Source organism: Aspergillus fischeri, genomic scaffold, assembly GCF_000149645.3.
Source record: "Aspergillus fischeri NRRL 181 1099437636252 genomic scaffold, whole genome shotgun sequence".
Taxonomy (NCBI): Eukaryota; Fungi; Ascomycota; class Eurotiomycetes; order Eurotiales; family Aspergillaceae; genus Aspergillus; species Aspergillus fischeri.
The window spans coordinates 747,186-760,221 of NW_001509768.1; the positions used below are offsets into that span (position 1 = coordinate 747,186).

At 51.6% G+C, this 13,036-nt stretch overlaps 6 protein-coding genes across 6 annotated transcripts, besides 2 other annotated features; 3 read left to right on the forward strand and 3 right to left on the reverse strand.

Moving 5' to 3' along the window:
* Positions 1-11: 11 nt before the first annotated feature.
* Positions 12-1,919, reverse strand: NFIA_064290 (chaperonin-containing T-complex subunit CCT3; the record flags this gene model as incomplete). The annotated part of the gene is made up of 6 exons (XM_001263161.1): positions 12-104; positions 158-795; positions 858-1,448; positions 1,500-1,708; positions 1,767-1,833; positions 1,895-1,919. 6 exons carry the CDS (start codon positions 1,917-1,919, stop codon positions 12-14), a joined length of 1,623 nt encoding a protein of 540 aa, XP_001263162.1.
* Positions 1,920-2,471: 552 nt separating this feature from the next.
* Positions 2,472-3,257, reverse strand: NFIA_064300 (uncharacterized protein; the record flags this gene model as incomplete). The annotated part of the gene is made up of 1 exon (XM_001263162.1): positions 2,472-3,257. The coding sequence occupies one exon, from the start codon at positions 3,255-3,257 to the stop codon at positions 2,472-2,474; it is 786 nt and encodes a 261-aa protein (XP_001263163.1).
* Positions 3,258-3,956: 699 nt separating this feature from the next.
* Positions 3,957-5,329, reverse strand: NFIA_064310 (putative Zn-dependent hydrolase/oxidoreductase family protein; the record flags this gene model as incomplete). The annotated part of the gene is made up of 4 exons (XM_001263163.1): positions 3,957-4,335; positions 4,399-5,034; positions 5,098-5,142; positions 5,205-5,329. 4 exons carry the CDS (start codon positions 5,327-5,329, stop codon positions 3,957-3,959), a joined length of 1,185 nt encoding a protein of 394 aa, XP_001263164.1.
* Positions 5,330-6,034: 705 nt separating this feature from the next.
* NFIA_064320 (bifunctional AAA family ATPase chaperone/translocase BCS1) lies at positions 6,035-7,610 on the forward strand (the record flags this gene model as incomplete). Its single annotated transcript, XM_001263164.1, has 2 exons — positions 6,035-6,187; positions 6,264-7,610. 2 exons carry the CDS (start codon positions 6,035-6,037, stop codon positions 7,608-7,610), a joined length of 1,500 nt encoding a protein of 499 aa, XP_001263165.1.
* A 913-nt stretch (positions 7,611-8,523) lies between these two features.
* NFIA_064330 (uncharacterized protein) lies at positions 8,524-10,543 on the forward strand (the record flags this gene model as incomplete). The annotated part of the gene is made up of 2 exons (XM_001263165.1): positions 8,524-9,239; positions 9,286-10,543. The coding sequence occupies 2 exons, from the start codon at positions 8,524-8,526 to the stop codon at positions 10,541-10,543; spliced, it is 1,974 nt and encodes a 657-aa protein (XP_001263166.1).
* Positions 10,544-11,189: 646 nt separating this feature from the next.
* Positions 11,190-13,016, forward strand: NFIA_064340 (extracellular serine rich protein; the record flags this gene model as incomplete). The annotated part of the gene is made up of 3 exons (XM_001263166.1): positions 11,190-11,288; positions 11,356-11,488; positions 11,548-13,016. The coding sequence occupies 3 exons, from the start codon at positions 11,190-11,192 to the stop codon at positions 13,014-13,016; spliced, it is 1,701 nt and encodes a 566-aa protein (XP_001263167.1).
* Positions 12,263-12,430: a microsatellite.
* Positions 12,280-12,411: a microsatellite.
* Positions 13,017-13,036: the final 20 nt, after the last annotated feature.

Below are 13,036 nucleotides of genomic sequence, written 5' to 3' on the forward strand. Positions count from 1 at the left end.
AATCGGGTTTCCTAATCATCTCCACCGGGCATGTGAGCACCACCTGCCTGCTGTGCAGACTTACCACTGCAGATGTCGTCAACGCGGAGCAGAAGGCAGGCAGACTATGGAGCGTTAGTTTGATACACTTTCAAATGGGGACTTTTCTAGGGCGTACCTCAACTGCCGTCTTGATGCTCTGGAGTTTGACCGCTTCGGGTTCCCAGACGCCATACTCCTTCATATCGACGAGGTTACCCGAGTCACCATCCAGACCCCAGGTGTGCTGACCCTCGACATGCTTAGCTCTCAAGCGTGTGAGGACACGGATGGGGCTGGCACCGGCGTTCTGTGCTAATGTCCGGGGAATAACCTCCATAGCATCCGCCACAGCCTTGTAGGGCCATTGTTGAACGCCTTCGATGGACTTTGCGAGTTGACTCAATTTGACCGACACCGCCATCTCGATCGCACCACCGCCAGGGCACAGCCGCGGGTGGAAGATGACGTTTCTGGCAACGGACATAGCATCCTGCAGGTTTCGTTCGATCTCGTTCAAGATGTCCTTGGAGGGACCACGCAGCAAGATCGTGCAGGCCTTGGGGTCTTGGCATTTCCGAAGGAACGTGAAGTATTCGTCACCAATCTTTTCGATCTCGAAAAGCCCGCATCTCGTTCCCACGTCGGACTCCTGCAGGTCATCGACACGGTTGACAATTGTGGCACCGGTGGCTCTCGCAATACGGTTGTTATCGGTCTTTCTTACACGGCGAATCGCTGTTACATTCGCCTTCATCAGGAAGTGCTGGGCAAGATCTGAGCAGAACTGTCAGTCAGTCGGGACATCAGTCGTAGTAGGGCGGTAGTGACAGCCTTACCTGAAACACCCTTTTCGGTGAAAACAACATCAGGCTTCAGGGCCAGGATAGCATCACACATGTGCTTCACTTGTTCTTCCTCAATCTGAAGAATGCGGTTCCAGTCATCCTCCTTGCTGATCTCAATGTTTGTCTGAGACTCTCCCTTCTTGTATTCCAGTGGGCAATCGAGCAGGATGATTCGAGGATTCTCTATCCTTCTCCGCATCTTAGGGTGTGTAATGTCCTTGTTGATCATCACACCGTCAATAACCTCGCTGTCTTCAATCTGTCCACCAGGAATCTTCTCAATACGAGCATAACGTTTGATGTCGACTTCCCGCTTTCCACCACCAGCATCGAAAGAAACAGTCCGAACCGCCTTCAACGCAAGGTTGCACATCAGTTCCGACCACCGGGAGACGAACTTGGTCCCGATGGACGACTGGATCAACGTGTACATCGCCTTATCATCGTCAATATCCACGGGTAGCGAGACTTCCTCCACGATAGCAAGAGCGTCGGCAAGAGCACGCTTAAAAGCCTGAATGATAACGACGGGGTGGATGTTGCGTTCGAGCTGAGGAAGGGCCTGGGCAAGCATTTCACCAGCTGAAGAATGTCAGTCACAATTTCAAGTGAATGACTGACAATAGAGAATACCTAGGATGATGACGGTTGTTGTTCCGTCTCCCACTTCCTCGTCCTGAGTGCGACTGAGCTCAATCATGCTCTTGGCTGCGGGATGCGACACCTCGATCTCTCTCAGAATAGCATGTCCATCGTTCGTCAGAACGATACCTCCCATGGGATCCAGGAGCATCTTTAACATGGCCTTGGGTCCAAGACATGACCGGATAATGTCCGCAACGCTACATAGGGTCCTTATTAGCATCGGAGTGGGTATATCGGGTCGAATGTCACACGTACGTCTTCGCAGCGGTAATATTTGAAAGCTGTGCTTTACGGCCGACCTGCCTGTCACCAGCATTGGTGTCTAAAATGCACGCTTAGCGGTCTGAAAGGAGCGTGAGGGTAGACGGGATAGAATAACATACTCATCACCACCACTGGGGCCTGCATCTTAGCGGTGTTTTCGGGCTACTTCGGCGAGACGCTTCAAGTAATGGAGTTCAATAGAGCGACAAATATCACTGTCCCAAACACGGTTTAAAAACAGCCGAACGATGGGCCTGCTGAGCTTGAAGACGTGGAGTTGTGCCCGCACGACCATAAATTTCCAGCGCACCGCGAAGTGGGATTGAAGCTCACCGCCCCCTAATCTACTTTGGGCTTAGTTCGTCAGCAGTTTCCCCTGAGCTATCAACCAAATCATCGATTGATCTTGTAGAATTGAACAGAAGACTGGATTATTTTCTAGGTGACAATCTCTGAAACAATGCCAATTAGAACACTGATCCTCCAAATCTCTAGGATTCCCGGGAGACATAGTCAATATGCCTATAACATGATTATCAACGCCCCGCCAAATAACGACCTAAGCACCGAGTTTCGGCCAATTTCTCCGATATCAACAACACCGGGTATCATTATTGCCATGTTTCTAATACTGACTAGTATGCAAAAAAGATAGCTCAGCACAGTCGTGGGTATCGAATGTGTGCGGCAATCTGATCAGGCAACGGAATATCTCTTGAAGAATCTGCTCATCCTGCCAATCTTCTTCTGAAGTCGACTTCGCATTTCCAAGATGACTGGTGACCGTCTCCTGCGAAACTCGGGACTGCCCGACCTTTCTCCCAAGGGCTGACCTCCGTACCAAGTCGCATATCTGATGTGAGTTCGACTCTTATCATCCCGCTCCGCGAAGTACTCTTGGATCGGAGATGAGTTGCGCTCCGTTTCGACACCTGCATCTGCAATGATCTCCTCCTGATGATAGGTGAGGCCTGATTCCGGAGTTCTGGACGCGATTTGTGCCTGGTTGACTGTATCGCCGAGTGTATGTTGAGGTTCTGCCGTAGCTCGTCTTTGGCTTTCACCGCAGCCCATCTGTTGAGAAAGTACATTTGGTGTCTCTCCAATTTGGTGATATCCTGCTCTGTGCGCTAACCGCCTCTCCGCGAGTTGCGAGGCCACGCTATCGAGCCATGCAGAAGCATATCTGTTGCGATTGTAAGGCACTGGGCTGCGGAATTTGAAGTAAGGGTTCTCGCGCTGCAGACGTTCCAGGCGCTCCATGTGAAGCTCTCGCATTACCTGCTGCAGGTGATGTGGTAGGCAGGCCATGGCGTGTTCATCAAGATCGTAAACAACTTCTTCCTCGTCCTCGGTGTCGTAAGCAGCGACTCGTGGTGTCTGTCCCGGGCTTCTCCACTGCATTGTGTTGTAGCCGTAGTTGTAGTTGTGGTTGAACTCGGGTTGGAGCCTGGGAGGAGTTAGAGGGATGTAGATTGGCATGATGAGAACGAGGTATAGGTATGCTTTATGACTGGGAAAGATGATGTGCGAAGATGCAGAGTATGCTTCGAATGTGTTGAGCTGTTAAGTGATCCCAGATGAAGTTGTGTGCTGGGGTGTTTTATAGTCCCTAGGAATATCCTCACGCATCAGGCGCAGTGAAGTAATCATTCTGTATGAGGATCAATATACATTTCTATTCACTATTACCTTTGTGTTCCTCGGAGCTTACCATTGAATAGAGAAGGAGAAGGAGATCAATCACAGTACATCAACCAGAAATAGGTTAAGTTATAGATTCACTCATCTTTATATCATATTGTAGCTTATCAATGATATTTTTCTGTGTAGGAAAGGATCAAATGTCTATAAGCTAGCATTGATATAACATTTTTAACTTGCATTTGAGAATGCATAGTTCAAGTAGGATTTAGCGGTAATTGCATATATAGGTCAGATTCGACGACACCGCTACTCCCTGCAGCAAGATTGATGACCATCCTGCAGGATACAGCAAGTTTCTAAGAATCAGGTTTCCATCTTCAAGTGCCCAAGAATCTCACATGACTAAATACATTAAATTATGTGACAGTGTCTGATAATGTCCAATATCATATCCACAGGACTCCAAATTACATCATGCATCAGTCCAGCAACTTTATAAAGACTATATGTCCAAAGATGGTTCCTGTCAGTCGATCAATACTCCCTGCTTTCGCCAATGTCACAAACATCGAACACTCCCTCTTCAGGAATTGAATGCTTCTTCAATGCCTCCTTTAATTTCCTCGCAGGTTCGAGGACGTCCTCCTCAGTAAGCACCCACGTGCCCCAATGCATGGCGGTTGCTCGTCTACACTTTGTATCTCTGAATATTTCCACAGCATCATGAGGGTCTGCATGCATCGGACTCATGATAAATCGTGGCGCGTACGCTCCGATGGGGATCAGACCTAGGTCAAAAGGTCCTCTGAATTCGCCGACCTGCTTGAACGCGGGGCACGAAGGGTAATCATACTCGGGGGCGTGATCGTCCACGCCATCCGGAAGTTCAGGTACCGCACGGTATCCAGTATCTCTGAGCACAATGTCCAGTTAGCTTGAATTAGATGAAGAGGTGTACTAGGGACCCGTGACATACCCAGCGAAGTAAACCTTGCGACCTCCAGATTCGACGTACCATGACGACCACAATGTTTTCTCTCGATCAAGGAGCCCTCTGGCACTGGTATGCTGGCATGGTAGGCAGCCGATACGCGCTTTGATATCCGCAGGCTTCGATGCGAGATCGCCTGTTGCTTCTTCAACCGTAGTGTCTGACTTTGAAGGCGAAAGGACGACATCCCGCTCTTCCCACCAGTCCATCTCAGTCATATTCTTAATTCCCGACCTTGAAAACCACTCTTTGTTACCCAGAGGCGCAAAGAAATGGCAATTCGGATGCAGTTTGGCGATCTCTTTCACTGTCGGGTGTGACAGATGGTCGTAATGGTTGTGGGAAATAACAACTGCGTCGATGAAAGGGATGTCTTTGATCTGGCACGGCACCTCCGTGTACCGTTTCGGTCCAAGCCAGGAGAAAGGCGAGCAACGGTCCTCAAAGACAGGATCAAACAACACTCGCAGCCCGTCGGGAAACTCGACATAGTAGCAGGCATGGCCCAGCCATGTCGTCCTCAGCTTCGACGTCTCCCGGCTGGGCAGAAATTCTGGTTTACGGACTGGAACAGTCGGAGGCGTAGTGTCAGGCCGGTTGGCTTTCCCAGTTACCTGGCGACTTTACATGCGAGAAGAAATGGTCAGATCTGGTCGATAATAGAACTGTTCCGAGACCACTCACGAAAGGATATCATAGGCAATGGTTGCTTTGATCGGTTTCCATGAACTATGCAGGATGGTCAGTACTTAAGCACCGCTTACACCATGTTTTCTGACAACTAGTCTTACTCCCATGGGTTCGTGAATCCGCCTTGAAGGTGATGGCTTTTTTTCTGCGCATCATCTGGCAAAGGTGAAGCGGCAGGCGTGGTGATAGTGATAGCATAGAGAATTGCCGCGGTGGATGAACTCATATTTCGCTTAATTGAGGGTGTTGAGGGATTGTGGCTTTGATGCTGGCGAAAGCCAAATAAGCGTCGCAAGAATGAGCGCATTTGCTAGCAAGCCTACTTATGCGCAATGCCGGGCACTTGATTTCTCTTTATCTATGCAACCCAACCTGGGAACAGCTCAGCAGGCAGATGGTCACAGGGACAACAAACGAATCAGAAATGAATCAGAAAGAGACGAATCCAGCTTTAAGCCTACTATTACACGGAGGATGAGTACGAGCTGCGCTGTCGGCTTTAGGCGGCGACTTTGACTGCCATCAACCTGAAGCAAAGACTTGCATGTAAGCCACTAATCCCGCTATCTCCGAGCCGACGCGCTCCTTGGCGAGGCTCGCGGAGCTCATCATTTTCAAAGGATTAGTTGCGTGTGAATAAGTCACCGGTGGAGGCTGAGCAGTATAATCTTTCCCCCTAAGCGGGGGTGCGTAGGCATGTCTGAGGTAATGCTACGCAGATCTCCCAAAAGTAAAGAGCCAAACAACAGGACCTATCCATAGATAGGTCTTCACAGGTAACTTGTCTCCAAACCAAACAAGACAAGCCCGGCGTACCGGGCTTATCTCGGCCCGTCGTAGCTCCGATATCAGACGCCATGGACGTTTTTGAGATGCGCCGCCACAAAAAGTATCCGGTTCGCGATCATCACGCTCATCTCCGTAGACTGGGATGGAGAGAAATGGAGCTCCGGATACTGCCGGGTTGTCCTCGCCTGGTAACCTAATTCTGCAACAGAGGAATGATGCGATCCAGGCGGCGGTTCAGCAACCCGGCGATGGCGGCCTTTTCTCTCAGCTCTCCAGTAACCCTTTCTTCACAGCGGTAAGATCTACAGCCTTGGGATTGTGAATGCGATAAAAGAGATCACGGAAAACTGACGAGCAGGTCATGAGTGCAGGGATTCGGTCTCGCTGGTCTTGGAGCAGGATTGAGCTTAGCTCAGAAAGGCGTTCGACATGGTGCCGCCCTGCTTCGGCGTCGTATGCTCGTGGATGTCGAAATCAGTATCAAGGACGATTCTTATCCATGGTTTCTCCACTGGATGACTCTCTATCAACAATCCCAACTTAACGCCGCTCGCTCCGCAGCCAGCAGGTCTGGCTTCATGGAAACTATCCTCCAGAAACTGACACCGGGAATGCGCCACCTGTCGATACAGACGCAAAAGGTCGAACATGCGAATGGCGCTATACATACTCACTTTGCACTGGTTCCTGGACCGGGAAGGCACGTTTTACGTTACAAGAATGCGTTCATTTTCGTCAATCGGATGCGGGAGTCCAAGTCGCAAGATTTACAGACGGGGCGGCCATGGGAGACGATCACATTGACAACACTCTACTCACATCGGCACATTTTCGAAGATCTGTTCAAAGAGGCTCATGCATATGCAGCCAAGTCACACGAAGGCAAAACGTCTATCTATAACAGTTGGGGCACGGAATGGAGACTATTCGGACAACCGCGGAGAAAGCGCCCATTGGACTCGGTGATTCTTGACGAAGGTGTCAAGGAGCGGATTGTGGAAGATGTGAAGGACTTTGTTTCTAGCGCAAAGTGGTACCATGACCGGGGAATACCCTACAGACGCGGCTATCTGCTCTATGGGCCACCTGGTACGGGAAAGAGCTCGTTCATCCAGGCATTAGCGGGAGAGTTGGACTATGACATTGCCATCTTGAATCTGAGTGAGCGGGGGCTGACTGACGATCGATTGAATCACCTGCTCACTATTGTGCCGAACCGGACCCTCGTCCTATTGGAGGATGTGGATGCTGCTTTCTCGAATCGGCGTCAAACTGATACGGACGGGTACCGGGGCGCCAATGTGACCTTTTCAGGCCTGCTAAATGCCTTGGATGGTGTTGCGAGTGCTGAGGAGCGTATTATTTTCCTCACAACAAATCATGTCGAGCGACTCGATGAAGCCTTGGTTCGGCCCGGTCGGGTTGACATGACCGTCCGTCTAGGCGAAGTCACTCGCTACCAAGTCCGCTGTTTATGGGATAGGTTCTATGGTGACCTCGACACAACCGGATCTTATAGGCAAGCATTCCTCGACCGGCTACAGGAGTTAGGCCTCATAGAAGACGAGAAAGGCTTCAAAGCCGATCGGTCGAGAAGTACAAGTGCGGCTGCTCTGCAGGGCTTGTTTCTGTATAACAAGGGGAATATGGAGGGGGCAATCGCAATGGCCGAGGCACTCACACATACAGTGCATGATTCGGCCGAGGGCGACCATTAGTATGTACATTATCATGACTTGTAAATATATTTGATAGACCTGTGAGCATGCGTGTATCTGGACGGCGTCAATTCAAACCTTGCTTGTTTCTGCAGAAGCAATAGGCAATGTGAACTTGATGACGCTTGGGGTGCAGATTCACCAGCTAAGCACCCCGGATTGTAATCGACACTGAAGCTTCTAGTTCTGCCACCCTCCCTGGGCTTGCACAGCCATCATGATGACTAGCAACTGAGTGTATTTCTATCACCTGAATGGTTCTTCAGCGATCATTTACAAGGCAGCTAACCAATCACGACAATCAGCACACAGCTGACCGGGATAGCCTTTCTGAGTAGTCGAACTGCTTTCAATTCTCCATTCTCTTCAAGACCACGCGAGAACGAGACCAATAGGACACCAGATCTTCGCATCTCACCGACATCGCCAAGCCAATTATCTTTGTGTCGAAGCGCTGCGACAACAGTCACTCCAGGCACTCAGCCAATCACCCCGCCGGTGAGCTGACACTCTAACCGCCGACATCACAACCACCAAGATATCTGCAGGATAATTCAGTTCTTCACACTAGCCAGAGCCTCTCACATTTCAGACCCTTGACGCTTTGCATGATGGATTTTATGGCGTTTACCCGACCTGGAAAGTCTGGAGCGAGGGGTATATGTCAATGTTGGTCCGCTCTTGCTCTCCCTGCAAGTCGGTTCAATGCCGTTTTCCATTCTGATTTGGGTCTTTTGAATCAGAGGATCGTCTGATATCGTTTCTGCGCTGACATTGACGGTTTTGCCTGTGTACAGCGCGGAACAAGCATTCAAAAATTGATCCGTGTCTGCTGCTTCTGTTTCCATACCTGCGGCCTGCGGTTTATCCCTCTGGCTTGACTGAGCCTCGATTTCGATTTTGCTATTGAGAAATGAGTCAGTTTCAGTTATTTCCTCCACCTTCCCCTGTAGGTGGAGGCTCAAAGAATCCTTTCCGCAAAGGAATCAAAAAACCGGCTGCAAAGCCGCAGCCATCGAGTCCAATACCTTTGGAGGACCTCAAGGGCTCGCAGACAGAAGCAGTGCTTTTGCAGATTATAGAGGACACAAAGAAGGTTCAGCCACCTCCAAAGGCACATATAGCCCGAGAAGCACCACTGTCGATACCGGAGACAATACGTGAACCCGAGTCTCAATCGCTGTATGATGCTACTCCACGGATCGGGACCGCAGAAAGAGAACGCTCGCCAACACCGAAGACCAAGCCTTCATTACCACGAGTCCAGGTAGGCTCTCGTCAAAAGTCTCCGCAACCCTCTGAGCCTCCGGTGGTTCCTATGAAATCGATATTCCCTCGTTACGATCCGAATTTCCCACTTAGCCAACAGCAGTACTACCCTCAATCCTCGGGCAGTACGCCTCGGCCACGCCTCAATCCTCGAGGGCTGACTCTGACGCCAGAGCCGGAAATTGACCGCACGCTAGGGCCCAAAACGGTCCCTGCGAGCGTATTGAACTTTCCTACGGATATGCTCGAGCCGCTTGAGGTACACTACTCCTCTGCAGCGGAGCTGAAGGGACTTTGGGAGGTTGCCAATGGACAAAGGCCGCAGAATCTTATGGGGACATTCAATCTGCGTATGCATAGGTGAGGATTCTGTTAGGGTACTATTCGGCTAAGCTGATGGGCACAGGACTGATCATGCAACGTTCACATTCGGAGACCCGCAGTCTCCGTTTTACACAATGCAGACTTTCTCGACGGATGAGCTGTCTATCGCCAGAGCACACCCGATGAAATCTCACAGCAGTGTCTCCGTGATGATGCTGAAGCTGGAGGACCGGAAGCGTCGGCTGCCGCCCAACGACGGACTGGTCACGCTGTTGTTCTCCCGACTGGCTGCAATGCTTGCTATCAGCGAAGCAGAGGAAGTAGCAAAGCAACATCACCTTTCATCAACCGAAGCGAGTGAAGTGGAAGGCAACGCGCTGAAGCGAGCAGCTGCACAAGAGTCCTGCAGGCTTCTCTGGAATAACGAGAAGCGCCTGTACGAGCTCCAGCACCCATCGCACTGCAAACAGCAGCCGCCCGCCCTCGTCGGCGCAGCTGGGTTCGGCGCAGCGGGTATTCCCCTTTCTCCAGTGCGGTCGAAGTACGCGGGGATCCTCCACATCTCCGTCTCGACTCCATCGAGCGACTTCAAATCCCGTCAGCCCCCAACGATCATCGTGACGACGCCTCTATCCCCCAATGCGTTGGAGGCCGCCACCCAGGCGGCCACACCACGCACGTCCACCCTTCCGTTGACCGACTCGGACGAGCCGCTGGCGTCACTTGACCTAGGTACAATGACGCTGGCTATTTCTGCGACGGCCATAATCAGTACCATCCCGTCATTGTATGCAATCGACTCCCTCGTAGCAGCCATGCTGGCCGTGGCTGCTTCAGATGAGACGACCAATCCTGTCCTGGCGGATATGGCCTTGTATGACCCCAAGCAGGAATCGCATCACTTTTCTTCCCTCTCCAATCCTGCCAGCGGGGGCATGTTCACAGGCAATTTAGTAGCCACACTCGCAGAACGCGAAGACGCCGAGGAGAGCGACCGGCTGATGTCCAAGATCAAATCGTCCAAGTTCAAGTCAGACACTCCCACCGACAGCAACAGCAACGACAAGCGGTCCTTCTGGTCATGGGGACGCTCAAAGCCTGAAAAACCAAAGAGCAAAAACAAACAGATCGTGATCGAGCAGTTCGATCTGGAAAAGTACGGACGGTACGGGTCTAGTTCATCCAGGGAAGGACAGAAGCTGCCCGGTCCGACGAGGGGTATCCTCCGGCTTCTGTTCTTTGGCTTGAATATGATTGTGAAGACGCTTACAGTGTTGGTGAAGATTGTGGCTTGGTTGTTAGTGAGCGTTACTCGGTGTGTGACGAGTGAGAAGTTTTAGTCTATGCCATGATTGATGCTGTTGCTGTTGATACCCTAGTACCCTTGTGTTTCCCGACATATGGATTGATTATGCGCATGATTTCAAGCTTTACAGGAATATTATCTAAATTTGTTGATGTCAATGGATCGTCACTTACTTCATTCTCGACAAGTATCTGTATATGGAGTAATTGCGATATGCATAGCAGATGGTGGTCTGCATACCATCCTCTGCGACGCATCCCAGTTTCAACACCTGCCACACCGAGCTATCGGACCATATCATTGCCACAACTGTACATGTGCATGTACATCCCAGCCGTATAAGTAGTAGGCCAGTACGTGGCAGAGGCAGAGGGCAGACATTCCACGCCACCCAAGAATGCAAATCATGCACCCACGCAACAGAGCAGACTACACGTCCATTCCATTCCACGGCACTAGATATGTATCAGAGCGGTATCGCAGAATGGATAAGTATGTTAGAAAATTCTCCGTCGGAATAGAGTTGTCAAGGGATGGATGCGTTTCGCGTCTACTGCAGGTAGGCTTGTATACCGTGAGGACGGCTATATTAAGGCTTCGATGCTCAACCCTGCATCAGCTCTGCCTCTGTATCTTGGAACATCTCAATTAAGTGCCTAGAACAAAATACTGGAGCCAACATGGTTCACACCACACCCACCACCCTCCTGGCCCTAACAGGCCTAGCTGCCACAGCTACAGCCTACAAGCATACATGGAGGGACCACATGAAGTGCGCAGTAAGCATCGCTCGTCTTCACTTGTATCTTTCAGAATAGGCCAGCTTGCTAACACTCATCCCGTCAGGCTGCTGTAGCCCAGGATGCGGATTACCCAACCTGCACCTCACCCTCCAAGTTTTACTGCTTCTGCGCGCAGCCATTCGATCCGAGCAAAATAAGCAGTGCAGCAAGAGATGTGTGCGAGGGATTTGGAATCCGTATGTTCAAAGTCCCTTTCCTCGCCACTAGACAACGGATGAGGACTGACGTGATGAAGCAACGGAGTCTATACACAGGTTCATCTGCGACGGCGACGGCCATTGGGATGATGACGATGTGTATGATCGGGACCATGGCTACCACCATAACTGCCACCATGCCTTCGCTTACGACGATGACGATGGCAACGACGATGACAGAGACAGATATGGATATCGCATCTCCCATCCCCACCGCCTCAGCCACCCCAACATGCGTGTTGCCGCTCCGGAGAGTGAGACCGGGTCCTCAAACACAGCTAAACACAGCCCCAACGTCCAGAGCAAGAGGGCGTACGCTCCAGGTCTCTCCCCTTCCGCCTCCTCCTCGGCCTCTGCCAACCGCGCACTCGTCACTGACGCCCCGTCCGCCCTTGACGAAGACAGCGACTACGAGGACGGCAACGAGCAGGGGTTCAGGGTCATCACGGAGGTCCTCACGCATACATCGTGCGACTGTTCGTCGTCGACCGTAGCGGCTGCGACGGGCAGGATGTCGAGTCGACCGGCGTATGTTCACCAGAGCGCGGTTCCTGTTTTGTCTTCGTCGTCGGTGCATACGCGCGTTTACCAGACTGTGGTTCCGGTGTCGTCTCCGTCGTCAACGCACGTGCAGCTTCACCAGACCGTGGTCCCTGCTGTATCGTCATCGACAGCGCACGCGCATCTTCATCAGGCTATGGTCCCTGTCTCGTCTTTGTCGTCATCACACATGTATGTTCACCAGACAGCAATTCCTGCTGCATCTTCGCCGAGTCGACCGGCGCACCTTCACCAGGCCATGGTCCCCGTTTCTTCGTCGTCGACGCATGCGCACGTTCCTCAGACCACGATTCCTGTTTCATCTTCGTCGAGTCGACCGGCGCACCTTCACCAGGCCATGGTACCTGCTGCATCTTCGTCGTCGGCGCACGCGCACGCTCACCACAGCGCAATCCCCGTGGCAACTTCTTCATCAGCGCATGTGCATGTTCATCAGGACATGATACCCGTGTCGTCTTCATCATCAGCGCATGCGCATGTTTATCAGACCGGGGTCCCCGGTTCTTCATCGTCGACGCACATGCACCTTCATGAGAGCGCGATTCCAAAGCCAACTTCGTCATCAGCACATGCGCATGTTCATCAGGCTGTGGTTCCTGTTGCATCCTTGTCGAGCCAACCGGCGCACCTTCACCAGGCCGCGATTCCCATTCCATCATCATCAGTATCGGCATCGAGTACATTGGTTAGATCGCATGCGCATGCGCATGTCCATGCGCCTGCATCTATGTACGTCTCGGTGCCTGCGCCCACAGGTGTTGATGCGCAGCGGAGCGGGTATCCCAGTCATCACAAGTCGATGGATTCGTATTTCATGGTGCCGTCGGCGTCGCCTTCCCCCTCGCCTGCGGCAATGACGTTTGATGGGGGCGCGGCGGTGGGGGTGCTTGTGCCGAGTTCGGTGGTTGTGCTTGGGTTGACTGCGTTAATGGCGTTCTTTATGTGATTGGTCTTGGCTACTTAGGT